We start from the raw sequence: 13,038 nt of genomic DNA, 5'->3' as shown, positions 1-13,038 counted from the left end.
AGTTTTCTAAAATTCCAAGGAAGCTAAAAAGGTCCTAAGCCATTTCTAACTACATTACCTTGGCAGGGAGAGTGGTAGCTGACAATTAACATGGTACTCAGCAGCTAGTTACTCACAATAAAAACACCAAACACAAACAAAACAAAACGAGCAACAAAAACATGGGGGGCAGGCAGGGGGGGAAGAAAGAAACCAAGTTGAGCACTATGCTAACTCAAGGTCTATACTAACTCAGGTACCTCCAACACAGCATCATGCTTTGCCACTAAGCATAGCTGTAGAGGTTTCCAGCACAGGAAGAATTTCTACATGTTAAATTTCTTATGTCAAGTAAGTTTTCCTCTCTGTTAGAATCAGAGAGGAAGAGAATAAGGAAGGAAAAACAAAAGATCTTGCAACCTTTCCTCACACATGAAACTCGAAATTATAAAATTACTTGATCAATAATCATTCTTTCTTCATACAATTCCACAATATATAGCCTATTTATATATAAGTATATATAAGTGTGAACATGCTTTTATATCAGACTAGCTATCAAACACTACACTCCAAGTAAAGGAGTAAAATATAGAAAATTTAAAAATTCTATATCTTTAGAAACTAAATGTATGTATAACTATGATACAAATACAAAGACAGATCAGGGAATTAAACAGGATAGAGTCAATTGAAGGAGCAAAGTTTCACCTCACTCAAGATAGCTTAGGTACATTATCAGCACCAGAAACATTTGAATTAATCACAAAGCACCAACAAGACCAGTAAATGAATCAGTGTCCTATATAGTTTGATGAGAATTACTATTCAGATGTTAGAAAAGTTACTCTAAAGTTTCAAAGAGAAAGGAATCCCTTCTCCCTAAAAAAGTTTACTATTTACGTTCAATATGAAAAGAAAACTGGAATTATAATGGCTTAAAACATCAAAAATATGCCAAAACGCAAAAGTTAATATTCTAGAGAGCAATCAACAATTTTTTTGGACTAAATAGTCTAAACCAAGTAGGTTAGACACAAGAGAATTAGACAGCTGTTTTAAGCATATTTATAATCAGTGTAAGTCTAAACAATGTCATGACAGTAAGAGCTGCCATAACAGGCCAGACAAGTGTTCCACCTCGCCCAATAACTCTGGCATCCTCATGCACAACTGGGTCACCAGTTTAAGTCCTACCTGATCCAAAATACAAAATATTCAGACAGGTGACTAGAGAAGACCAGAGGAACGGATAAACTTAGAACAGCACTCCTCTCCCAAATATTGTCTAGGTCTCTTACAGGCTGTGGATCCAAAGATCTCAAGCAGTAATGTCTTTTTTTTTGGTTTTTTTTTTTTAGGCCTTAATAGAATTTTCTTCTGCAAGATTTCCTACATGTTTTGTTGAACCTGTAAAGCAGAACTTTTGGCTTGTTTCACAGCTGGCACCTTGTCACTTCATTTGACACCCTTTATCATTACATCAGAAAACTAAACTGTCATTTTCCACCTTCTCCCTTCATGCCCCAGTAACGACACTTAGACCTGCCCAGCCATATTTCCCAGAAAAGAATCCTACCAATTCTGCTGCTTCTCCCATGAAAGCCGTTTAAAGTTACCACTGCTTTTCTGCAGTTCTACTCAAACTTCTGATAAATGGGACAGGATGCATGCAGCATTAAAAATACGTTTACAATAACAGGGTAACAGCATGGCAGCCCATTATTTGCTCCTTTCCAACTAATGCCATTTGTAGCCTTTCCACCACCATCCCCCACTGCAATCAGGCATTGAGTTAAAAATTTCAGATGATTAGAAACTGCAGGTTCTCATTCTAACTGCTCCTAGACTATTGTTTCTCTTCCCACCATGTATTACCTCTGTTTGCGCCGGATTTCATTTGCCACTCCATTATCCAACTCAGTAGCCTGAAGTCCTTCTACACTTTCTAAATTATTCTGAATAACCTCATACCCTTAGAATATTTCATCACTTAAACTTACCATCTTTTGTACATCACTGCAAGATTTTGCCTCTTCTCTTGTACAGTAGCTTAAATTTTTGCAAGGGCCTCTGAAGCAGGGCCCCAGCCCTTCACTCATGTTGCAACACATTCTACTGCTTCCTTTCTATCTGTACAACCATTTACACACCCAAGTACCAAACAGGCTCAGAAACAAATGTGTCTGAAGTCAGCCAGTCAAGAGAGGGAGAAAAGGTTTTACCTTCATCAGTTCCCCCAACCTTTCTGACTACACACACATCCAACTTAGCACAAAGCAAGAAATGTTCAAAGCTAGGCAAGGCTTGTTCAAAACAGCCTAGAAATAGTTGTGAAACTATAACCTGGTTTCAGCCAATAATTCTTTTCTTGGAAAGGACTTATCATTACAAAGTATTAAAGTATTTAGATACTTCAAATTACATCCATGAACTTGATTTAGCATATTAAATGGGTCAATAAGTTGCCGTGTGTAATTCGAAGCACCTAAAGCAAATTCACTAGTGCACCTTGGAACAGTTTAACAAGTGTTTTGATGGGACTACTCTCTTCTGGAGGTTCAAAGGTTTTCTTTCCAGCGTTTTATCTGGTTGATTTAAAAGACTAGAGAAAGCAGCTAAAAGGCAGGAATGTTGCCTCTTTTTCTCCAGTACTTGAAAAAAGCTGTGGAAGATCTTGTACAGAATAAGCAAAAAGACACAATCAATTCATTTATTATACATAATCTAGTACAGATTTCCATTTAAAAATCAACTATTTTTATGAGTTTTTATTAAAAAAAGTCTTCAAAAGCATGACATTCTTTGTACAGAAGTTTGTCCCATAACTCCATTCAAATTATAACAAAAATGTGTTGTACATCATTTTCTGGCACAAAGCACTTAAATAAGTCTATACATTGACTTATACAACAGCCTAAATTCACAATAGCTACTTCAGACACTGAAGGATCTTGACACACAGTAAAGGTCTAAGCCAATAAAGCAGACACTTCTCCATTGTCCACATTGCTCTCTTTGTGGGAGATAGCACTGCTGAAGTGATGACTAAACAGCTCATGAAGTTGCTCCTGCTGTGGCAGTTTATGGTTTATCTAACACATAGACTGAAAATAGGGTTAGTTATCACAATAGGCTGACACTTGGAGCTAGCTTAACAGTTGCTTTCCACATGGATAAGAAGTTCCTCTTCAGGGAAACATTCCCTCAATGTTTTTGATGGAGATTAAGTGGGAAGAGCCACTGTTTTAACAAGTTGACTTTAATTAGCAAGCCGTAAGTTACTTAAAGTAGGTGTCTCTGTAGTGCCTTCTGGAAACACTGCACAACAAGTCACAAGAAATTCAGCGCAGACCAGCGTAAAAACTACATGCCTAAAGTGTTAATAAGTTTCTCGTCTGTCTTGCCACAGCTGTCTCCACCGTAGTGGAGTACCAAAAAGTCACACCAACCATTAAAATAAAACTTCTGTTGGAAGTTAAGTGAAAATGCAAACTGAGGTTAACTTCTTTCTTGCCAATTTTGAAATTAATTTAAAGGTTCCACATTTTCCAGAAACTTGTGTTCAAGTCTTCCCTAAAGTTAGCTCCATAGCACCTTCCTACCATACCATTTATAGTTACCAACAAAACTAGTAACCTTTAAGTAACAATTTCCCCACCATCTTAAAAACTTCTCTCCAAGAACTTCTCATTGCAAAATATCCAACAGATGTCTTGTTTTTCAGAAGAACTTATCCAATATAAAAATCTGCTTTATCTCATCTAAATTGCTCAACTAAGCTACACTGCATATCATACAGCATGTCTAACCTACCTTGGCTTTACTTCCTTTACTCAATACTGAATATGTTGTGGCTGTATTCTTACTCAAGCACTTAAAATGCAAAGAAAGTACTTACGTGCCCATACAATCTTTCAGAAGTTAGTGGGGAAGTCAGTAAAATGTGTCTGCATGTTGAAAGACGCTTCAAAATATAAGTGCACTTTCACTATTTCTCGAGAAGTTGATCTTGTGAAGTACTGAAAATGCTCATTGATTTTTCACCTCAGGGTCTAGATCATAACCATAGATATTCTCAAGCAAGACCAAAGACCTTCTATTCATCTACTTAATGAATTAGGTTATAATATGATGCAGCAGCAGGAGATTGCCATTCCTGTTGACAAAGAATGACAGCTAACTCCCCCTGAAGGTGAGCTATCTAAAGCAGTCTGATTTGTGAACCATGACAACTTACTATGCATAGCATTGTATTTATCAAAATCAGAATTAGATTTCTGTTAGTTTTGACTTGTTTGTAACTCTTTTTGATCTCTTTATTAGAGGTTAGAAAATTTCAATGTTCATTTGGTGCCTCTGACTCCTGTATCTCCACAGCAATCCTACAGAAGGAAGAAGCAGAAGAGTTAGGGAAAAAGATGTGAAGAAGCTGGAGGATTAAAAAGACGGAGCACTCTCCCTCTTGTTTCCAAGTGTCTTTTTCCTCAGCAGCACTGCCAGGTTAAGGTCATTCATACTCCTGTACTCCTTCAGTTGTAACAACTGCTGTGAAACAACAACTGTTAAGAAAAACTCCCTTGATAAGAGTTATTTTTTCAGCTATCTCAGTTCACTGATTTGTTTCACAGAATGGTTTGTCAGCACTACAGAACAAATGCAAACAAGCAACCTGAGACACAAACTCCCTCAACTGGCACTGCCAGACTGCATGACTGAACTATAGACATTCATTGACAATCCATGCAATTTCAGGAAATTTCTTCCAGAAGGGCTGCGTGATTCACAAATACTGCAACAGATGATAGTTACCCTATGAGTACAGATAGTTTTTGGAAGCCAATTTAAAGATACTAAATTTTAACAACTAAGTGCCCAAAGCATATTAAGAGAAAATTTTAATCCACTGAGACAACTTATAAAAGTGGGACCTATAGATAATTCATTTATTCCCAGTAAATACAAATCACACTGAAGGGAAGATGAGTTTAAAGAGCCCAGCAGATTTAGCAGAAGGCAATTCAGACTAGAAATCACACACACAGAGCATCCTACTAAGACAACTCACATAGGTTTAGGATCTATCTCAAAACTGGAAAATATGGTATCACATAGGAGAGGAAGATCTAGTGAAAGAACTTACGATAGCTAAAGATAATCAGTTTAAGTTCTGAAAGCGGGACATTACTGCCAATTAATCACAGTTGTTGTGTCTGAAGTTGCAAACTACGCTTTTATTAAACTTTAATGAAAACTTAATTATGAAGAAGGATTGTAAAAACAGCCGCCTGTTCTGCTCTCCTTAAAACAGGACAGTTGACATCTCACAGGGAATAAGGGGGGGGTGGAGGTCTAGCAAGGGCTCAGAACACACAAAACTGAGGGCAGTTTCACACATGGCTTATCCAATACAGCAGCTTGCTCCTCTCCCACCAGCTCTGGAATGACAAGCTAACTTTTCCATAAGCATTCTATTCAGTTTCCTTTCCCTTAATATGGATTAGTTTTCTGGTATTTTAAACAAATTAAAGGACCTCACAGAAAGGTTTGGTGACTAGACAAGCCAGGTAAGCAGCAAGCGCTCACAGCCAGAAGGCAGCCAAAAAGGGGAAATTAATCTTTTGAGAGCCACAATCTTAGCTGGTTTATCCAGCACCGCATAACCAAGCCTAAGCCATGCTTCCAACGTAGCTGCTAACCTGTGACTGGGATCCAATACCTCTGTTAGTAGCTAGAGAGATGCTGGATCCCAGCCACATGTTTCTTCGCATCTTCCTTGCGTCTTTGCCTTTCATGAGATCTCATGCCAAACGTTATCTGTTCACTGTGTCAATCATACCTTCCTCCCCCAAATAAAAAGATTCTGCTGGGCCAAGACAATAGACCGACTTAACAGGATACTTCTTCCGCCCCAACCTGGGCCCAAACTTAGGATCAGCCTGATTCAAAAAACAAAAAGTTCACTTTGCTTTTCATAATGGCAACTTTGTTGCAAGTCACTGTTCCAATGAACAAGCTATTATATTAGTAAATTGCCATGAATTTCTTTCAAGCAGAGGATCCAGTACAAATCTAAATTATAGTCTATCCTTTTCTGCTACTTCATGTAGCCAAATGAATATTGAGCTTCCAATGTGCCATGTCATAGTACATCTACAAGATAAACTTTGAGCTCCTTATCTTTACATTACTTTGTATTCTGGTACAATCAAAAGCCTAAGCCACATAACCAACTGCACAGAAGGAGGATAAAGAGACTCTAACCTAGGCATCCCTCAGTTCAGTAAAGCAAAGAGTAATGGTTGGGGGATAAGAAATACTTTCTCAAAATTATTTTCAATTTTTACAGTTGTTTAGGATAATAGAATAATTGAGGTTCCAAGGGATCTCAGGAGTTCTTAGTCCTGCTTAGTGTAGCATCAGCCATGAGGCCAGACCAGGTGGCTTTATCCAGTCAAACCGTGAAAGCCTCCAGTGATGGAGGCCACACAACCACCCTGCGTCCCTGTTCCACTGCTGAACTGTCCTCATGGAAAGGGGAAATACATTCCCCCCCCCGCCCATTCCCACCAGAATCTCTCTTATTTCAACATGTGTTACCTGTTGTCCTCCTGCTATGCACTACTGTGAAGAGACTAACTCCATCTCGTTAATCTTCTCATAGGAGCTGGAACGCTGCTGTTAGGCCTCCCTGAAGCCTTTTATTCTCCAGGCTGAACGAGCCTGGTTCCATCAGCCTCCCCTCATAGGGCAAGTGCTCCAGTTCCCGACTGTCTTTATTCTCCAGGCTGAACGAGCCTGGTTCCATCAGCCTCCCCTCATAGGGCAAGTGCTCCAGTTCCCGACTGTCTTTATTCTCCAGGCTGAACGAGCCTGGTTCCATCAGCCTCCCCTCATAGGGCAAGTGCTCCAGTTCCCGACTTTATTCTCCAGGCTGAACAAGCCTGGTTCCATCAGCCTCCCCTCATAGGGCAAGTGCTCCACCAAACTCCGACTAGTTTGATGTCTTTCACAGAACATCTAACAAGTTCTGTGTAGAAGGAGATAACCACTTCCCTTCAATCTTCTGGTTCTGTTCCTGTTAATATAGCCCAGGATACCGCTTGCCTTTGCTCACAGGACACGCTGTTGGGTCATGTTCTGCTTTCTGTCTGTCAGACCCCCAGCCAATCTTAGCCTGGGGTTCTTCCTTCAGATGCGGGACTTTGCTTTTGTCTCTATTGGATTTCATGAGGTTCCTGTTAGCCAGTTCCTTCAGCCTTGCTGAAGTTGAGGTAAGTAACATCCTTTCCTCCTTCTCCTCTCCCCTCATCCACAAATCCTGTCATTTTTAACACGGAAGGTGGTCAGGTTCGTCAGGCCGTGATTTATCCTTGGTAAATATATGCTGACTGTTCCCAGTCACCACCTTTCCATGTGTCCAGAAATGTCTTCCAGGAAGACTTACTCCATGACTTTCTTAGAGACTGAAGTGAGGCGAACCAGCCTGTGGTTCCCTGGGTTGAACTTTGGGCCTATTCTCAAGATAGGTCTAACGTTTGCCATTCTCTAATCATTACGGATTATCCCTGTTCTCCATAACCTATGACGGTAAAGAACAGCCCCACAAGAAAATCACACAGTTATCTTGGTGCTCTTTAAAGCAGCCTGTTTGGTCCCATGGTCCTGCATGAGTCAAGTTCACATGTTTGTTTAAACATATGCAGCAAGCCAATTCACAGGCCACTCAAGCAAGCCAATCTATCGTGGATAGAAGTTAAAGTATCATTTAAGGCAGAAAAAGTTAAAAAGAGGTAGCCACCAGGATAAGTGCATTCTCATGTCCATAATACTACAATCATTTGTGACTTTGGTTTTACTGGCTCACATTCTCCCTCAAGAAATAATAAATAACTGGCAGTGTTTTAAACCTATTTGATATGCAAAGTGAAAGTATTAGTGTTTAAAAGATCATTACAGAATAACATATTTCCCTACATATTTAGTATGTAGGGAAATAGGGTAGGGTAGTCCTGTACTGTAAGAGCCATTTGTTTGGGATTGATCATGTGTTTGTACACAAAGAGAAGAGGCAGAAAGTAGTATCAGGGAGAGAACAATGGTATCACGTTGCAACACACCTTTTCAGATCAGATCTTCCCTTAACTATATACTTAGCACCTCCTTGAACACAGCAACTGCCTTTTGGGTTTCTACAGTATCCAAATACAGGATGCACTTGAGGCAGTATACTATGAGCATGCACCCAAGCAGTGAAGGAGATAACAGACAACATGCTGACTTGCACCGAGGGTGAGGAGGGGAAGAAAAAGGATTTCAGAGGTGATCAAAACCCCATGAAGATAAATTTCCGTCTTTAAGGCTAGTCTACAAGAACAGCAACCTTCATAAGCACTCCACAGAAAGAAATTAAAAAATAAATCAATCTAAAACATAAATAAAGTATTATTATCCTCCAAGATACTTAGTGAATGAAATATGTCTAGACTCATTAGGAATGATCTCATTATTAGCGCTCTTCCCCTCAAAGAAAATTAAGCCTCTTGATTTCACTCCTCCATAGAGATTCTACCTTCTAGGAAGAGACCATCACCTTGAAATCTAGATTGTTCAAAGGGTAAATTCAACTAGTTTCAGTGCTTTCAGTAACAGGTATCACCCTGCCCAAAGACCCTCCAGCAATACCTGTGGTTTTAGAATTCTTCTCCTAGTGTGTTTTACTCAAAGACACACTTCCCCTCCATTTCCTGCAAGGAAGGCCTGTAAAGAAGGTGAAACCAACCCTGCAGCAAGCTCAGAGGTCAATCACATAAAAAGTACTGTCAATTCACGAACTAAGAGAAGATTCGTATTGGCTTCTAGTCACGCATGTTTCTTCCCTCCACAAGCCTTCTCCTCCACAACTAGCATGAGGAGCACAAAATATGCTTTAAAGCAATCTTTGGTGCCTCTAATACTACATTCATTCACATCTATCTCCAGGGAATACAGAAGCCCACTCTCTACTAGGAAATGAACTGCAACTTATTTGTTACAGCTGCTCTTCTCACACACTTTACCTGATCTCCTCATGCAGGGAAGCACAAACATAACTGTATCCAAGGCCAGTGCATATGTCTTTCACCTATTTAAAAAAAATATATATACCTCAACAACTGGTAACTAGCCATATTAAGCCATTTTTTGAGAAGCAATCTACATCTGATTTAAAATTCCTCGCAGAGCAGAAAAGACAAGTTGTTGAGAAGCCACACATCTGTATTTGACAAAATAAAAGTTAACTGTGGAAAACATTACTATATTATACTCTCAGTATAGAACCACATTTCACCAGCTTGTAGCTCCTTGCAAAGATCCTTCTCACTTTCACTACTTTATTATGCACCTTCTTTCATATTTTCAATCTTTGTTTTCCCCTATTCTTCTTCCACTAAAGAGCTATGAACTTATTAGCCTGTACTCTAATACCATAGGAACTAAGATTTTTTTCTTCTAACCTCAAATGCTTTCAAATTAATTCTAATTTGAGGTCTCAAAAAAGGGACAAACATTAACTTGTTAACTTTTACCAACCTGATTACAGACCAAAAAAACCCAAAAAACAGGGAAACTTTTCTTATTATCCCATGCTTTTGACAGTTTAAGTGTAAAGCATTGATCACTTTCCCTTACACTAAGTCAGGAGAATATCATGCTATTATCCGTTACTATGTTTAGCCTTTTAAAGTCATAAGCAGACCCTAACTATCAGAAATTCAAGAAACAAGCATAATGCTACACTGCTTTCCTGGCAGGCCCTTTCATTTAATTACACAGGCCCTCTCCTTTAAATAGCACCCAGATACTTCATGGGTGGATGATAACCCCTGGTATTTCAACACTAATACCAGCATCCAAAGCATCCAACACAGTACCATATTGTTCTCTTTGACTAACAAAAGTATCAACCCATTCTTCCTACAGAATTCAAATACCAAAGAAAAGAAAATGCATTATTGCACATCCTTTCAACCAGCAACAGTTACCATATTTTAGTGGAGTAAAACTGTAAGCTTCTAAGCACATTCAAATTGTCTAGCTTGACAGAAACTAAGAGGTGAGGCGCTGCAAACAAAAAAAGAAACCAAAAACAAAGTTACCAACCAACACCACCACCTCTTTTGTGCTGCTCTCTTCGCACTCGAGCAAATGCAGGCTACTCGGACAATATCCTTAAACAAGAAGACAGAAGCAGAGCTGGCGCAAGCCTAACCGCAACCTCACCCTGCAGCACCTCCACGGACCCCGTTAGATGGTCTGCCTCCCTTCCCTTTGTTTTGGTCGCTGAAGAGCACCACTGACCCCTGACTTGCTTGCCAGCGTCCGCCTCGGAGGGAGCTTCCTCCCCCTCCCCCAAAGGCCTCCAGGGTCCCCCGCGCCGGAGCAGGGCCCCTCACACCCCCTCCCCGACGGGTGGCGCGGCCGTCGCGGGGGGGTGGGATGCGGCACCGGCGGCCCAAGCTGCGGGGCGCGCCCGCCCCCCGCCCCGCGCTGCTCCCCCCCCCCGCCCCGCGCGGGGCCCGGCCGCCCCTCCCTTCCTCCCTCCCTCCCTCCACCCCCCGCCGCCGCGGCCCGCCCCCCCACCCCTCACCTCATTCGGTCTCTCCAGTGGTGCCAACCGCCTCATACAGGGAAATCAGCGAGCTCAAGAGCCTCCCCCCGGCGCCCCGGTGCGGCCGGGCCCTCGGTACGCAGCGGGACCCCCCCGAGAACGGACCCTGCGGCGCAGGGGAGGAAAGGCGGCGGGGGAGGGGTCAGACCCGCTTCACAGACAGCCCGGCTCCACCGTAGCCCCTCGCCATTTTTGTTTCCCGCGGAGGAGAAGCTGGTGCATTCTGGGAGCACAAAGGGCCTCGGCCCCGCCCCGGCGGGCCCCGCCTGCGCCGACAGGCAGCTCCTGGGCCAGGGGGCGGGGAGGAAGAGCGCCGCGGCGGAAGGACACAGGTGAAACCGAACCTTTGCCGCTGGTGAACAAAGAGGGACTACTTTAGGCGTGCTTGCCGAAGGAGAGATCCCTGCCCGCTGGCCGGGACTCGTTGCGGCAGTGTCGAGGGGTGCGGGCTGCCCCGCCAGCAGTCGCCTATTGTTCCCCGCCGCACCTGCGGGGAGGCCGCCCGGGCCCGGGCAGCGCCGCCCGTCGCGCCGTGCTGTACCCACCGCCCGGCGGCCCTGGGGGTCCCCCGCCCGGGCTCGGGGCCGCGGCGCAGCTCCCCGCATTGGTGGGGGTCGGCCCTGGCATCTAGAATGATCTAAGGAGAGCAGGAGGGGGGCATAGCTTCGAGCCCGGGTGGCCGGCGAGGCGAGGCCTAGCCCACGCCCGGCCCAGGTACCGGAGGCTGCTGCAGTGGGTTGGTACCAAGGCCACAGGGCAGCGGGCTGAACAGGGCACTCCTCTGCAGTGACAGTCATCGGGATACTGCCATTTTAGGAGACGAGCTAAACATCACTTTCTGTTTTTAGTGGTAGCTGTGTTAGCTGAGCGAAATAGGCTTTTCACTTCCTGTCATTGAGAATAGCTTGGCTTTGTGCATAGTTTCTTAGGCTGTAGTATTGGACTAGTCTCCGTAGTCCCCATGATTAAATACAGCAATTGCCCAATACAGTGGTGGCATGTGTTGCAGAGCTTGCCCTAATCCCATAAGGGCAGTTACTGGGCGCTGCTCAGGCCTCTGCACAATACTGAAATGCAAATATTTACTGGATAAGCTCTCACCAACTGGTGTTACAGACACTCGGGGAATGGCTGAATTCGGTGGACTGCAGGGTGAATGATTCCTGGTTCTGTTCTGCTCATGCTGCCCGAGTTCTCAAAGCCTTCTCCCCTCCCAGGATAAACCACTGAAAATAAGACACTGGATCAGTTTGCCTCCCCCTTTGCCAAGGGGCATGGGGAGGGAAGCCTGGGCGGAGCACCAGAGTACAGCTTAGTCTGGCCAACTCCTAGTTACATCAGAATAAAGCAGTATTTATGTTCAAAATCTGTTGTTCACAGTTGTTTTAAATACAAGTGTTAGGGGATAGTTCTCCCCTGGATGTGCTAACTAGACACTGTTCAGTAATTGTGATGGTCTTCTGCTAAAAATAGACATAAAGGCCGCTGGCTGCTCTTCACAGATTTTCATGTACTGCGAACAGCAGTCAGGTACCGCTAGTACTAAAGGCAAAGGGTCACCAGCAGGAGAAAAAAAATTGCACTCGGTCTGAGATATACCTACATACAAGGTTTTATTTTTAAATCACAACAGTGGTGTGAGAACCAGCGTTCAGCTAAGTTAAAAACCAAACTTTCTAGTCAGCAACGGAATAAACATCATTGAACATCAATAATTGGCTCCCTCACAACTTTTTTTAGTGTCATACATGGAGGGTCTTAACCAGCCTCGCCATGCTGTATCTTTGAAATTACTTAAATCAAAACTTCTCAAAGTAGAATTACTCCCCTATAATGTAAATTAACCACCAGCACCACCACCAAAAAAAACCCACAAACCTAACCCAAAAGCTCCTGACCAACAAGAGACATGCTAGCTCTGCCCTCCTTGTCCTTAGAATATTGCTCCCAAAATCAGTTTGCATGACCCCACTGCAGAGTTGCAGAGCTGCATGGCCCCATCCTATCCACAAAGCACCACTTGTCACAAAGCTAGGAGTTGCTGCTAGAATAGCATTATCTGAGCATGGAAAGAAACTAGGAATCCCTACGTTATATAAGAATAGTTAGGGTTTGATTAACTGATTAGTTTGCTATTTCAGGGATTGCACTAGTTAGGCCAGAATGTGCCTCCCAAAGCTTGTTACCATTAGCTTTATCACTACAAACAGCAGACCATGTCAGTATTTTCCCACAACATAGATTCCACATAATATCTTCCTCCCATAGTATCTGAAAGTACAATATGAGCTTATAGCCAAACACCAAATAAAACCATTTTAAAATCTATTAAAAAATCTATTTAAAATCTAAATCCTTTAAGGCAAGTTATTACTGATAGCTAGAAGAATTCCAAGCCATATATCTCC

General features: G+C 42.7%; 1 protein-coding gene across 3 annotated transcripts in view; it reads right to left on the bottom strand.

Moving 5' to 3' along the window:
* The window catches only part of MTF2 (metal response element binding transcription factor 2), a 30,564-nt gene extending 19,686 nt beyond the window's left edge, over positions 1-10,878 (bottom strand). For 2 of the 3 annotated variants that reach the window (XM_075156303.1, XM_075156300.1), the window contains exons 1-2: positions 10,610-10,878; positions 9,039-9,103 (exon numbers count right to left, since the gene is read on the bottom strand). In XM_075156303.1, the coding sequence (XP_075012404.1) occupies positions 9,039-9,103; positions 10,610-10,645 (101 nt within the window). In that variant the 5' untranslated portion in view covers positions 10,646-10,878. The remainder of the gene's footprint in view (positions 1-9,038; positions 9,104-10,609) is intronic. The other variant, XM_075156301.1, reaches the window with a different exon arrangement.
* Positions 10,879-13,038: the final 2,160 nt, after the last annotated feature.

The sequence above is a fragment of the Calonectris borealis genome, chromosome 8, assembly GCF_964195595.1.
Source record: "Calonectris borealis chromosome 8, bCalBor7.hap1.2, whole genome shotgun sequence".
NCBI classification, from domain to species: Eukaryota; Metazoa; Chordata; class Aves; order Procellariiformes; family Procellariidae; genus Calonectris; species Calonectris borealis.
Note: the sequence above shows the minus strand (reverse complement) of the source record. Positions and strands in the feature narration are given on the sequence as shown.